Raw genomic sequence first — 16,132 nt, 5'->3', positions numbered from 1 at the left:
TTAGCTAGAAGAATTAACGTTGTTAAGATGAATATCCTTCCTAAGTTTCTTATTTATTTCGAAACATTCCAATATATATCAATAAATAATTTTTTTAAGAAATTAGATTCAACCATAACCTCATTTATTTGGAATTCAAAATATCCACGTATTCAAAGGGTGACCCTACAAAGATGTGGGTCGGAACGTGGCATAGCTCTACCTAACTTTCAATTTTATTACTGGGCAGCAAATATACAAGCTATAAAAACCTGGACATGGACACAAATAGATGAACATGCACAGGCTTGGTCCACAATAGAAATACAATCCTGCAGTACTTCTTTATGTTCCTTGCTTTGCACCCCAATAAGTACAAGTCATTGCCAATATACTAACAACCAATTGTATTTCACTCACTCAGAATATGGAAACAATCTAGGAAGTATTTTAAGACAGAGAAGCAAAATGTCCAACCTGCGAATGTCGCAATCAAGTTTCAGCCTCATTGGGCCAAATGTTTTGGGCCTGAGCCAAATGAACATCATTCTGGACCAAAATCTTTAAATCCCTATCAGACAGCCTTGGTGTCACGATCCCTCTTAACCCATTAACAGCTGTGTTTGGGGTACTCCAAGTTGGGCTCAAAGTGGAGAAAGACAAACAAACTGTAATTGACTTTTACTACACTATTAGCACGTAGACCTATCTTGCTCAACTGCAAGAACCCTAACTCTCCACTTTTAAGTCAGTGGGTAACAGATGTTATATTCCATTTGAAACTGTAAAAAATCAAATTCTCACTTAGAGGATCTGTGCAGAACTTTTTCAAAACCTGGCAGGATCTAATCAATAAGATTTTAAAATAAGCTTTTAAAGCGCTGAGGCAGCAGATTCTTTCCCCTTTTTTCTTCTCTGTTTATCTTTATTTACTTATTAATTCATCTATTTACTTATTTTTACTAGCTTTAAGTTTTACTCTGCTGGCCTAGCTCTCTTTCCCAGGGGTGGGGTTGATTTATTTTCGATTCTATTTTTGTAAAAATTGATTTATTTGTATGGAATATTGTGTGATTTCAATAAAATCAAAAAAAAAAAAAAAAAAAAGATAGAGAAGCTTCTATCTGTGGCACCTCTGCACGAGAACTACCTTTTTCCACCCTCTCAAACGCACAGTTTTTAATGTCTGGAAAAGACAGGAGATTAAATCACTTAAGAGATCTGTACACAGACAACGTATTTGCATCCTACGAACAATTACACTCCAAATTTAACTTTCCAGCAACACATTTCTGTCACTACCTTCAAATTAGAAATTTTGTTAAACAAAACCTGCCCAATTTTCCTCACCTCCCATCTACAGTTAGGTCCATAAATATTTGGACAGAGACAACTTTTTTCTAATTTTGGTTCTGTACATTACCACAATGAAGTTTAAATGAAACAACACAGATGCAGTTGAAGTGCAGACTTTCAGCTTTAATTCAGTGGGGTGAACAAAACGATTGCATAAAAATGTGAGGCAACTAAAGCATTTTTTTAACACAATCACTTCATTTCAGGGGCTCAAAAGTAATTGGACAACTGACTCAAAGGCTATTTCATGGGCAGGTGTGGGCAAGTCCGTCATTATGTCATTATCAATTAAGCAGATAAAAGGCCTGGAGTTGATTTGAGGTGTGGTGCTTGCATGTGGAAGATTCTGCTGTGAACAGACAACATGCGGGTCAAAGGAGCTCTCCATGCAGGTGAAAGAAGCCATCCTTAAGCTGCGAAAACAGAAAAAACTCATCTGAGAAATTGCTACAATATTACAAGTGGCAAAATCTACAGTTTGGTACATCCTGAGAAAGAAAGCAAGCACTGGTGAACTCAGCAACGCAAAAAAACCTGGACGTCCACGGAAGACAATAGTGGTGGATGATCGCAGAATCATTTCCATGGTGAAGAGAAAACCCTTCACAACAGCCAACCAAGTGAACAACACTCTCCAGGGGGTAGGCGTATCGATATGCAAGTCTACCATAAAGAGAAGACTGCATGAAAGTAAATACAGAGGGTGCACTGCAAGGTGCAAGCCACTCATAAGCCTCAAGAATAGAAAGGCTAGATTGGACTTTGCTAAAGAACATCTAAAGAAGCCAGCACAGTTCTGGAAAAACATTCTTTGGACAGATGAAACCAAGATCAACCTCTACCAAAATGATGGCAAGAAAAAAGTATGGAGAAGGCGTGGAACAGCTCATTATCCAAAGCATACCACATCATCTGTAAAACATGGTGGAGGCAGTGTGATGGCTTGGGCATGCATGGCTGCCAGTGGCACTGAGACACTAGTGTTTATTGATGATGTGACACAGGACAGAAGCAGCCGAATGAATTCTGAGGTGTTCAGAGACATACTGTCTGCTCAAATCCAGGTAAATGCAGTCAAATTGATTGGGCGGCATTTCATGATACAGATGGACAATGACCCAAAACATACAGCCAAAGTAACCCAGGAGTTTATTAAAGCAAAGAAGTGGAAAATTCTTGAATGGCCAAGTCAGTCACCTGATCTTAACCCAATTGAGCATGCATTTCACTTGTTGAAGACTAAACTTCAGACAGAAAGGCCCACAAACAAACAGCAACTGAAAGCCGCTGAAGTAAAGGCCTGGCAGAGCATTAAAAAGGAGGAAACCCAGCATCTGGTGATGTCCATGAGTTCAAGACTTCAGGCTGTCATTGCCAGCAAAGGGTTTTCAACGAAGTATTAGAAATGAACATTTTACTTCCAGTTATTTCATTTGTCCAATTACTTTTAAGCCCCTGAAGTGAAGGGATTGTATTAAAAAAATGCTTTAGTTGCCTCACATTTTTATGCAATCGTTTTGTTCACCCCACTGAATTAAAGCTGAATGTCTGCACTTCAACTGCACCTGAGTTGTTTCATTTAAAATTCATTGTGGTAATGTACAGAACCAAAATTAGAAAGAAGTTGTCTCTGTCCAAATATTTATGGACCTAACTGTACCTCTATGCCGGAAAAAAATATTGATTAGTCTGGAGGACTCAGACAGCATCTCCGTAATATATAAAACCATTTTACAGTCCCGCCCTTTCAAAGATCCAAGAGTATCTCTCACTCAACATCTCAGAAAAGCAGTGTAAGCTAGCAATGCACAGAATTCACTCGAGCTCCATATTCACAAAGCATACAATTATTAAATTAAACTTATATAATTGACCACATCTGTCTTGTTTAAAATTGTCCAAAATGTTTCCAGGGCAAGATCCAACCTGTGAACGTTGCAATCAAGTTTCAGCCTCACTGGGTCACATGTTTTGGGCCGGCACCAAATTAACATCATTCTGGACCAAAATCTTTAAATACCTTTCAGACAGCCTTGGTGTCACAATACCTCCGAATCCATTAACAGCTGTGTTTAGGGTATTCCCAGATGGGCTTAAAGTGGAGCAGGACAAACAAACTGTAATTGCCTTTACTACAATATTGGCACGTAGACTTATCTTGCTCAATTGGAAGAATTCTAACACTCCTATTCTAAGTCAGTGGGTAAGTGATGTTATATACCATTTGAAATTGGAAAAAATCAAATTCCCATTCAGAGGGTCTGTACAAAACCTTTTCAAAACCTTGCAGGATCTAATTAATAACATTTTAGAATAAGGATTTTAAATGAGGAAGCAGATTCTCTCCCCTCTTTTTTTTTTTTTTTAAACTACTAGTTTAACGTTTACTCTGCTGGCCTAGCTCTCTTTCTCATGGATGGGGGGTTGATTTGTTTTGAACCAAGTCTTATAAAACGTGACTTATTTGTATAGAATGTTATTTGATTTTAATAAAATCCCCAAAAATATACAGGTGCTGGTCATAAAATTAGAATATCATGACAAAGTTGATTTATTTCAGTTATTCCATTCAAAAAGTGAAACTTGCATATTAGATTCATTCATTACACACAGACTGATGTATTTCAAATGTTTATTTCTTTTAATGTTGATGATTGTAACTGACAACTAATGAAAGTCCCAAATTCAGTATCTCGGAAAATTAGAATATCAATTAAGACCAATGCAAAAAAAGGATTTTTAGAAATGTTGGCCAACTGAAAGGTATGAACATGAAAAGTATGAGCATGTACAGCACTCAATATTTAGTTGGGGCTCCTTTGGCCTGGATTACTGCAGCAATGCGGCGTGGCATGGAGTCGATCAGTCTGTGGCACTGCTCAGGTGTTATGACAGCCCATGTTGCTTTGATAGTGGCCTTCAGCTCTTCTGAATTGTTGGGTCTGGCGTATTGCATCTTCCTCTTCACAATACCCCACAGATTTTCTATGGGGTTAAGGTCAGGCAAGTTTGCTGGCCAATCAAGAACAGGGATACCATGGTCCTTAAACCAGGTACTGGTAGCTTTGGCACTGTGTGCAGGTGCCAGGTCCTGTTGGAAAATGAAATCTGCATCTCCATAAAGTTCGTCAGCAGCAAGAAGCATGAAGTACTCTAAAACTTCCTGGTAGACGGCTGTGTTGACCTTGGACCTCAGAAAACACAATGGACCAACACCAGCAGATGACATGGCACCCCAAACGATCACTGACTGTGGAAACTTTACACTGGATCTCAAGCAACGTGGATTCTGTGCCTCTCCTCTCTTCCTCCAGACTCTGGGACCTTGATTTCCAAAGGAAATGCAAAATTTACTTTCATCAGAGAACATAACTTTGGACCACTCAGCAGCAGTCCAAAGGCGAGACGCTTCTGACGCTGTCTCTTGTTCAAGAGTGGCTTGACACAAGGAATGCGACAGCTGAAACCCATGTCTTGCATACGTCTGTGCGTGGTGGTTCTTGAAGCACTGACTCCAGCTGCAGTCCACGCTTTGTGAATCTCCCCCACATTTTTGAATGGGTTTTGTTTCACAATCCTCTCCAGGGTGCGGTTATCCCTATTGCTTGTACACTTTTTTCTACCACATCTTGTCCTTCCCTTCGCCTCTCTATTAATGTGCTTGGACACAGAGCTCTGTGAACAGCCAGCCTCTTTAGCAATGACCTTTTGTGTCTTGCCCTCCTTGTGCAAGGTGTCAATGGTCGTCTTTTGGACAACTGTCAAGTCAACAGACTTCCCCATGATTGTGTAGCCTACAGAACTAGACTGAGAGACCATTTAAAGGCTTTGGCAGGTGTTTTGAGTTAATTAGCTGATTAGAGTGTGGCACCAGGTGTCTTCAATATTGAACCTTTTCACAATATTCTAATTTTCTGAGATACTGAATTTGGGACTTTCATTAGTTGTCAGTTATAATCATCAACATTAAAAGAAATAAACATTTGAAATACATCAGTCTGTGTGTAATGAATGAATCTAATATACAAGTTTCACTTTTTGAATGGAATTACTGAAATAAATCAACTTTGTCATGATATTCTAATTTTATGACCAGCACCTGTATATATATTGTGCGGTGCCATGCACTGAGCACTTGAGCTATATACAGATGCATGACTGCATCTGCAGCTGTCTATACCCGAATATAAATGGGCCTTCAATTATAACTTGGTTAAACAAATATGCAAAAAAAAAAAAAACAAATACGCAGAATGCAAATACTGTCCAATTATATGTCAAGTAATTACTCCTCAGACCAGTATAGAAAGTACACTTTCATTTATACATGTACACTTGATAAATTAGTGAATAAAATTACATAATATTGTTATTTTTTCTGAAAAAGTTAACGTCATCACCAATATTCAAGTATAAAACAGAAATATCATCTCTAAATGCAAGAATTACAGACTACCTGAGGAAGTAGGGTCTTCAGAGAAATCTGGCAGCTCTTCAGGAGGATCGCCATAAAATGAGTTAAACTTGTGACTTGAAACTGCTGCTAGTACTGCACCCTGCAAAAAACATTTCCAATTAGATTACTTAATCCAGAAAACAGGTGCTGCTGTTTTGTTTTTTTTTTTTGGAAAATTTGCAAAACACTGTGCTTGAAAAATAAAGGAGGAAACAGAAAGAAAAATAAATGTATGTATTCAAAATTTGCATCAATCAAATGTTGAGATAAAGATGTAGAATAAAATAAAAAACAAACTGGCAAAGGAAATTACACTAAAGCAAAAGTAGAACTGCAGACTTGCACCTGAAGAAACAAGGGTGTTCAGCATAAAAAAGCCTCTACGAAAATGAGTATTGTGCCTCCCGGGATTTGAAAAGATTATCTGTAAAGGGCTATTGCAAGTCATCAGACACCGCTATTACACAATGTAATAGAGTTAACAGGAGTGTTTTTAAGACAAGGTTATAAAAAAAAATAAAAAAGCCACTCCCAGATTTTGCACCCCTACGTGACTGCCTAGTTTGCATAAATAGAGCCGGCCTGGAATGTAAGATAAAAAAAAAATTAATTGTTGGAGAACTGTAGGTTTCATTACAAAGCTAAGTGAATTTAACAAAGTTAATGGTTTTAGTGCTATAATTCTCCACAGGAAAGCTGATGTCAGCAAGGTAGCGACCACTTTAATTTCCAGACATATATCAAGAGATGCGCAAAATCCAGTCAAAAGAGCTGGCAGGGCTACAATTTAGCTGTAAAAATCCACAGCAGAGATTAGTGTACCACTACTCCAGACTTAAGTTGAATCAGAAATCAAAGCAGAACCAACATCCAAGATAAAAAAATAGTAGTATTAAATTATAGCCTTGCATTAATCATAAAACAACAAAATACAGTGAAAGAAAGTGAAAAAGAGTGCAAAAACTATTAAGAACTTTTACACAGCCTAGGCTTGTTATCCTGATTTTGTGTTTTCTCCCAATTCCCTTTCCATTTGAAACTTATGCCACCCAGTGAAGTCAGTACAAAAGCAAATACAATGGATCATGATGGCTGAGAGTTAGATATGCGTTACTAAAGATGGTAAAGATTTCTGGCATCTAATGTGTGACTTTAAAGAATGTGTTAAGTGTGAGAACTGAATACAAACAATTTTACAAAACTTTTCAGACCATCATGAATATGGCGTTTGATACTACAGAATATAATTGCAGTTTCAAATTGTAATGATATTATTCATTTTCATCAATATCAGGAACCAAAAAGATGCTGACAGTCTGATTGTCAGTGTTTTCTCATTTCAAGTAAGAACTCCAAGGGAGGCATTAATTGTACATTAATATGATTAAAGTAAGCAGAGATTTGCATACTTACCATTTTACAGTAGTAAATATGGAAGACATAACTGCAGTGCTAATCTTTCCCCTTTGCTGTCTTGTTCCAGTATTGTTTTCCCAATACTGATTTGTGCTGCACAGGATGCCCATTTCTACAAGCTACTACAAATGTGAGTATTCTCTCATATTTTACACTTTCTAATGTATGAAACCTTCAAAATTATGCTGAATATCTAAAATGCTTGCCATTTGTCTTTGGTCCAATATAACTGCAGTTTCTATGTACACAAGCTGTGAGTATGACAGACAATAAAGCCAACACAAACAACTAATATTAGGGTTTAAAAGAAGTACTCAAAGCAATGATGCTTTAAGTAAAGACTTAAATTAATCCGTGACTGTAAAATCACCATAGCCTGGCTGATATACCAACTGAGTAATGACATTTAACGGTTACTTCCACAACCCTCTGGACCAAATATAATGGAAATGAAACATAAATTGGGTATAGCCTAGTTAAGCATATAGGCAGTAACATAAATATATCTAAAAACAAAATAAATAAATAATACTAGAAAAAAGACAATGGGGCCTGCCTATTTGTTATTCCTACCAATCCAAATCATTTCAGTTCTCTTCTCCAAAAACTGTAGCTCACATATTTTATGAAGAAAACTACTGAATAATACTGAAAATTGTTACTTAACCAAAACCTATCATAATTAGTACCTTATTTAGCAATCTAGCAAAGTATATACTTAATATTTAATGACAGAGTCATTCTCAAGCTACTAAATGAGTAAATGTGGAAATTATCTTCTGGCTAACTATCTCTGTTTAACTTAGTACAGTACTTAATAAGCTAAGAGTTCATATAATGTGAAAGCCACTATCTGCATTGGAAAGTGGTTTATCTGACATGGCTTTGACACACTTCCAAATATAGGCAGGGCCAGGAAGGTGACAAAAAAGTATCATCTATCTATATTGCCATTTCAAATACATGGTTAAACAAAGTTCAAATTCTTACTAAGTTCTAATTGCATGATTTATATATTCACTAGTTTTAATCAGCAATTTTTACCAAAGTATTACTCACAGTGAATTTGCTGCATTCTCCCTTTTTCATCTATTATTTATTGATAATATGGCTGGTTTATGAGAACTTTTTTTTCCCAGCACTCCATAATGCTTTGCGTGGCCAGCATGACATCCCAAGGAGCTGTAACAGGGCTCGCAAAATTTCAAAATTCCTGGTAGCCCTTCGTGCAGGCACTCTTCAGTTTTTGGTAGCCCAAAATAAATTTAAGTAGCCCGAATAAAAAAAGAGATTATTTTTAATGTATAATATTGTAAAGGAAACAAAACATCAATCAAAAAATTGTTAAAACACACATTACAACAACTGTATAAAAATTACAATCATCAACTCAAATATTTGGTTCTAATTGAACAGAAATTTCTATGAACTTGTAAGAACTGTGTAGAACATGAATCAGTCTGTGTCAGATTCTGAATCTGAAATTGCTACTGAAGTCACGGATGAGAAAATGCCACTCGACGTTGAGGGCATAGCATCTCCTTCATCAGCTTTCTCTTCCTGTGCATCAGCCTCCATTTCACTGCTCTTTGTTCTTGTCGGGGTTTAATGATCCAGGTGTCTTGAACCTTTTCCAGAAAACATCCAGAAACGAATTGACTTGTCAGGGCAAAAAGATTCAACTGTTTCCCCATTAATGGAGAGTTGCATGCAGTCATTCAGTGTTTCAGGGTGTAGAGAGGTACGATGTGTTGTCTTCACTCGGTTCACGCAAGAAAATCCTCTCTCACAGATGGCTGTTGATGAACTAAGTGCCAGCATTAATTTCACCAGCAACAAGATATGAGAGAGGTGTTCTGGATTCCCAGAGAGGAGATCTCTGTACAAGCAATCATCTACCTTGCTACCCCGGTGTTCTGCAAGCCACATTTTTAGATCCATCCATTCTTGTGGAATTTTCTCTTTCTCTTCCTCATCTAGCAAACTGGCAAAATATGTGATAAGATAATCTACCTCTTCATCCCCATAATTTGCCAGCTCTTCTCTGGGGTAGGGAAGAGTGGAAGGGTCAAAAACCTTGAAACAAGAGAGAGGCTTTTCACGCAGATTTTTAAATCTGTTGTCCATGTACTTGACTGTGTTCTCAATAATCTTCTGAATCTCTGCACCAAAGGTGTCTTTGTCTGTGCCCTCACCTCTTCTAGCAGGTTGCTGACGTTTTGTGAGCTGTCCCGGAGTGGTGGCTCTGAGGCTAGGGATCTGCACTGGCAATCAGAAGGTTGCCGGTTCGAATCCCGTCAATGCCAAAAGGGACTCTGCTCTGTTGGGCCCTTGAGCAAGGCCCTTAACCTGCAATTGCTGAGCGCTTTGAGTAGTGAGAAAAGCGCTATATAAATGCAAAAAATTATTATTATTATTACCATCCTCATTCGCTGTGAACTTTGTGTCCAAGGTTTTCTGCTATTCTGATTTTGTTTTTAGGCTGAGTAAGCATGATGTGGTGCTCTCAACTAACTGATTTGTTTGTGTGATGTTTAGGTTATCATGCTGAAAATCAGTACAGCCCTTGGATAAGATGGTACTGTAGTCCAACATGAAATGCAGGAAGCGAACAAATTTCTCAGTCTTCATCTCCTGCACCACCCCCTTAGCCTTGGCTGCACCCTCGGACTTGACATCATTTCCTCCTGCCATGTTCTCTATATGAAAAACAGTGGGAGTATAATTTTTTTCCACAGCCTTCAGACATCTCAGCCGGCTTGGAAGCCACCGTGTGCTCTTCAGGCCACTGAAATGTGCCAGTTTCTCATTTAGCAGTTCACTTATTTCTGTCAGTTCTCTTCGCTTCTTTGGGGAATAGTAGTACATCTTAAAGATGGTTTTCAGTGTACAGTATCTTCAAATTTCACCAGGTACTCACAGCCTTTCACACTATCCAGCATGGCTAGCTCTAATTTGTGTGCCACACAGTGGATTGTTATGATGTGGGGTATCCTCTGTTTCAGACTCCCAGCTACTCCTGTTTTCTCACCCATCATCACTGCAGCACCATCAAAATTTGCACACACTACTTTCTTTTTCCATGTGTCTTCTCTGATACCCATGGTGTTCACTGCTTCATCAATAGCCTCTAAAATACAGGCAGCATTTGCACTCTTGACTGGCTGACATTTGATCATGTATGTGGATATGTCACCAGTATCTCTCACATACCTGACATGAACCAACTCCTGTTCTATTATACCAGTGTCTGTACTGCCATCTGCAAGAATGGATAAGAACCTGCTTTTTTGAATTTCCTTTTCGATCTGGTCTCTTGAAGTTTGTGCTATTGCTCCAATAAACTCTCTGCAAGCATGGTCATTGAGGTAAGTGGAACCAAGATCTAGGCCATTTGCTTTTTGAAGTTTGCAAAGACTGCTAAATTTTGCCAATGGTAGTTCACTCTTTGCAACATAGTACGCTGTTCTAAACAGCTTTTTCAGGACTTCTTGTCGTGCTTGGTTTATTTTTAGTATGTTTTTTGCAATTGGTGTTTGTTCTGGGAAAGATGCTGCAGACTGAGCACCAATGCATTTCTTGTGATGCAGAGATTTCTCATAGGTTCTGATGGGGTCTTTCCTAAAATTACTGGTCCCAGTAACAAAGGCGCTTGTCGAGTCAGAAATCGAGGGAAACTCACAACACACCCGGCAGAACATTGTTATTTAGCTTGTCATATTCCAGCCACAGAAATTCTTTTGTCCATGAAACCAAAAAGCTGCGCTTTCTTTTTGCCTCATAGTCTGATTTGTCATAACTTTTCCGCTTTGTGGTAGGCTTTTCTTTGGCTGTCCCTTTTTCACCCTGACCTGTCTTATTTGGCTCAGCAGAACTAAAACACCTGCGTAAATCCATCTATTTTTACACACGCACACACATAACGGTCAGCGATTTTTTAAATTCTCTGCGCAATCAACCTCTATCACATGTTTAAGCTTGCTGCGGGAGATTTCACTTGTCACGTTTGAATAGTAAGCTAATGAGTGATAAGACGATGTCAGAGGAATTGGTGTGCAATTAATCCGTCACTGACCAATCAGTACTGCCGCTCTCTATACACAGTTCGCGCGATCGCAAAGTGAAAGTAAAAAACAAGCGCGAATTCAAATGCGATTTCAATATTTCACATATTGACAGTGGCTCATCGATGCCCGAAAATGACATAATTACCCAGCTACATTTGCGAAAGAATGCAAAAGGCATTGACATATATTTTTCCTTCCTATGATAGCCCGACGGGCAGGGCTGAGATAGATTTTGGTAGCCCGACTGGAAGACACAATAGCTCCGGGACGTCGGGCTAACAATTTTGCAGAAGGGTCCACTTTACCATCGACACATGGACAGGTAAGCTTGGACTTGGGTGGTACGCATCATTTACTGCCCATTGGGCCACCCTCTTTGGGACTGGGGAGGGTGCCATTGGGGGGACAGCATTAGAGTTGGTGCTACCACCCCAGGAGATCAGAGAAGACCAGACCCTCTGCCATTTCCACCTTCTCCTACAGCATAGCTGCCTCCAACGCAGACACAAGCTGGAGTGAGCCATCCAGGAAATGCCCCTGCAGCTATGCTATGGTGCTGCAGAACTGGTGCAAAGCTGTATTGGAGATGGTGTGTCTGGGAGAAAGGAGTCATGATGGGCCTGTGATCCTGTCTGCCTATCAGAGTCAGTTCCCGGGGGGGAATGATCTTCCGGCAGCTCCAGATGGGCAGGGTGATGTGTCAATGGCACCAACCTTCAGGCCACCGTGTGACTTAGCAAATTGACCCACCTGCCATGTGTTGCTCACATGCGCGACCTTGTGATGCAGAAGTTCCTCTAAACGTCCCTGGGTTAGGTGAGCTTCTGAGCAGGGCACGGTGGATCTGCAGCCATTTTTGCCCCTCCCCTATTGACAGCGCATTGCTTGAAAAATGCAGTAGCAGCACCACCTGCCTCCCCCCATCTTGGGTTTGTGATGCAGCAATGTGGTGGAACATGAAGAGTATGTTGAAACTATGCAGGGCAGTGAACTACTGCCTGCTGGAGCAAAGTGCCAGGAGCCCAGCCAGCAGGAATGGAGGATGTCCCACCTCCATTCTGTCCGATACGCCACCTCCATTCAGTCCTTACCAACAAGCTGCTTGAGGCTTACCACTATCAACTCCAATTCTGTTAAAAGACCTGCGTATTTTTCCTGATTTTTGACCGGCATTTCCGCTTTGTTTTGACAAAACATACGATTTTATGTGCATCTCTGATTGTGTTCTTTCTTCTTTGATCTCACAGAGGCATGGTGGTGCAGTGGTTGGCACTGTTGCTGTACAGCTCAGGTCAGGTAACCTTTTGGCCACAATAATCGGTCCAGTATAGTTGGCAGATGGCACATGTACAATTCTGTGACGGCCAGTGCAATCTTGTACACTATGGTGTGCTTGGATGGTAACATCACTTTAAGAGAGGTCCACAAAATCAAAGTGCTAATTAAAAGGGCAGGCTCAGTTATGGGATACACTCTGGACCCCCTGGAAGTAGTAGCAAAGGCGAGAATTAAAACAAAACTGGGTGCCAATATGAACAATTCTTTACATCCTCTCTCTGACACATAAACACTGAGAATTATTCAGCAAAAGTGTGTCAGGAAACATTACTGGGGCTCCTTCATACCAACAGCAATATGTCTGCATCATGCCTCACTGTAACTGTGACTGCCAAGTCAATTTTTCTTTTTAAAGTTTTCTTGCTTATTAATCATTCTGGTGTGTATTCAGATCATTGTGTGTCTGTATATATGTATATCTATGTATCCATTTATTTATTTAACTAGCCTCTTTAAAAATCCAAATTTCCCCCAGGTACAAATACATTTCTATCTAACTATATAAATTAGCATTGATGGCATTGAAAAGGCTCTTTAAAATCATGACTTTAAAGGTGTTCTAATAACAAAAGGGAAATCAGAAACATGAAAATATACAAAAGCAATAAATTGAACAAAATGGAAGTTCACTTGTTTCATATTTCACCCAATATCAAAGAAATGTATAAAACGTACCAGTCATCTGTGGGCCACCAACTCCAGAAAAATTTCTAAATGTAAGAATTACTTTTTTTTTTTATTTGCGCTGTGCTCCCCTTCTAAAATCTACCTACATATGTTAATACACAGGCCTATTATGATAGGGTGTCAAGCAGAAATTTGGAAGACTTGGTGCTTGGGATTTCACCTTAGAAAAGGTTACGAAAACACTGGCCTAGTGTCTTATAAGCAGATACTTTTCTTAAAAAAAGGCTCTTGTGTTACAGGACGATGTTTCTCTCGCATATAAATTTGTCTGAAAAAATATGGCAAATATATTTTTATATGTATATCTTGGACAACTACAGTATGTGCTATTAGATATGGTAAAACATTTATAGTAGTAAAACAAAAAAATGATACACAATGATTCATTAAAATGTGTGCTGGGTCATTGCATTTTACTATATAGTCATCCACCTTCTGGATCCACTTTTCCACTAAGGGATGCACAGAAGGGATTTGTACCCTATCCCATGACTATTTGGAGCAAGTCAGGGATGGACCCTTTAATGGGATTCAATTTCAAATCATGGCATAGACACCGTGCTTTTGGAAAATGTCTGTAAAAGAAAAACTAATAATTCTATATTGTGTCTTTATAATATAAAATTTCAAAGAAAAAATATGGCAATTTCTTCCTAGCAGTTTGTTTATATTTATATATTACTTTCAATTATTTTGATTTAATTACAAGAAAAATTTTGCTACTGGACTTTCAGTTTCACAAAGCTGTAGACTACTTTTACCTGTTTCACTAATACTCTTATTCATACTGGCGGTGAATCAGCTTGATTAAATAGAGTACATACAGGTTCTTATTTTCAGCTATTCTGCTGTTCATGTTGATCATTATCACAAACATGAATACTACAACAGTAACATTTTCTGGAGAAAACAGAACATTTCCAAGTCTCAGATCTGAACCTTAAACATCTTGTAATGTGATTTCACTTCTGGGAAATTGATGCCACAAAACCAAAAGACACAAATGTCAGATTTCCACCTCCATCCTACATAGCTTTTCGCTATAAAAATGCTATCCTAGCTGTACTCAGTAGAAAGAAAACCACACAGAAAAGAAAGGCTCCAGAGTGGGAAGAAAAAAAGAAACACTAATGCAATTATCTTCTTCTGATCTGAAGTTCACAACAACTAAGCAACTGCTTTTTGCTACTTCATATTTGCTATTCATTTGATCTTAGCCTTTTCTTAAAGCTATTTATTTTTTTCACATATTTATCATACTATTATTTCCAAAGGAAGACAGTGTAGTGTCAGATGTCACAGTTACCCACTACTCCAGTACATATTGCATCTCATACGATGTTAATCACAATGAGCAGTGCTAAACCACATTGTGAATTTATTAACAACCTTCAATAAAAATACTATAAAGTACTTGTGCTACATGTAAAAGGTACAACTACTTTGCATTTCTTTTCTCCTCTAATGAAAAGTAAAATGACTGATATCATAAGCCACCTAATTTAAAGGCAGTATTTATTTTATGATGCTTTCTAGTAATATAACGCATAAAGGGAAAGATTAAGACTCTATGGCACTCTGGTGCCCCCATAAACACACACAGAGGCAAATCCAATACAATTCAAAATCCACACAAAAATAGGCCAGTATTAAAGGTAAACTAACCATAAAAGACAGACAACCTGGACCTATACAGTGAAACCTCGGTTCACGAACGTCTCTGAACACGTACAAATCGGGTTACGACCAAAAAGTTTGCCAAATTTTGCATCTGTTCACGACCACACACTCGGTATACGAACAAGCCAGTTTCCCTTTCGGTTTGTGCGCGCCGATGATTTCCACACGTGTGGCATTGTTCTCGGTCAGACGTGCGTGCGTGCTTTCGTTGTGAACTCTTTGTGCTCTATTTCGTTTCCCTTCTGGTTCGTACGCGCCGATTACTGTATTTAAGCACGTGTTCAGCCTCTCCCTGTGCATTGTTCTCAGTCAGACGTGTGAGCTTTACCTGTGAACTCTTTGTGCTCTACAGTATTTCGTGTGCTTTTGCAGTTAACCATGGCTTCTAAGCAAGTGAAGAGTGGTGAGAAGAAAGATTTGAAGAAAATTGAAATCAAAGTAAAGAAAGAAATTATTGAAAAGTATGAGCGTGGCGTTCGTGTTACTGATCTTGCCACCGAGTACAAGAAGTCAAAATCTACGATTTCGACTATTCTAAAGCAAAAAGAGGCCATTAAAACAGCTGATGTTGCAAAAGGAGTTACAGTGTTAACCAGGCAGAGGCCTCAAGTACTGGAAGAGGTGGAAAAACTGTTGCTAGTGTGGCTGAACGAGAAGCAACTTGCAGGTGACAGCGTAAGCGAGACGATGTTATGCGAGAAAGCCAGGAAGATTCATGGCGATTTGCTGCAAAACTATCCTTCTACGAGTGGCGAAAGTGAGGAATTTAAAGCCAGTAGAGGATGGTTTGAAAAGTTTCGCAAGAGAAGTGGCATTCATAGTGTGGTAAGACATGAAGAGACTGCTAGTTCCGACGCTGAAGCTGCGAAAGAATTCGTGAAAAATTTCACAAAATTAGTGGAGGACGAAGACTACATCCCACAACAAGTCTTCAACTGCGACGAGACCGGATTGTTCTGGAAGAGGATCCCAAAGAGGACCTACATTACCCAGGCCATAAACCAATGAAGGACAGGTTAACCGTTTTGCTGTGTGTTAATGCTAGTGGCGACGTAAAAATCAAGCCGCTACTCGTTTACCAATTTGAGAATCCTCGTGCTTTCAAGCAGCACAATGGAAACAAAGCCAGACTGCCCATGATGTGGAGGGCAAA

General features: G+C 39.0%; 1 protein-coding gene across 15 annotated transcripts in view; it reads right to left on the bottom strand.

The window, feature by feature from the left end:
- The window catches only part of caska (calcium/calmodulin-dependent serine protein kinase a), a 664,459-nt gene that overhangs the window by 182,341 nt on the left and 465,986 nt on the right, over positions 1 to 16,132 (bottom strand). For all 15 annotated transcript variants that reach the window (XM_051926109.1, XM_051926105.1, XM_051926112.1 and 12 more), the window contains exon 10: positions 5,792 to 5,891. In XM_051926109.1, the coding sequence (XP_051782069.1) occupies positions 5,792 to 5,891 (100 nt within the window). The remainder of the gene's footprint in view (positions 1 to 5,791; positions 5,892 to 16,132) is intronic.

This window comes from Erpetoichthys calabaricus, chromosome 4 (assembly GCF_900747795.2).
Source record: "Erpetoichthys calabaricus chromosome 4, fErpCal1.3, whole genome shotgun sequence".
Lineage (NCBI taxonomy): Eukaryota > Metazoa > Chordata > Cladistia > Polypteriformes > Polypteridae > Erpetoichthys > Erpetoichthys calabaricus.
The sequence above is the reverse complement of the archived record's forward strand: the minus strand, read 5'-3'. Positions and strand labels throughout refer to the sequence as shown.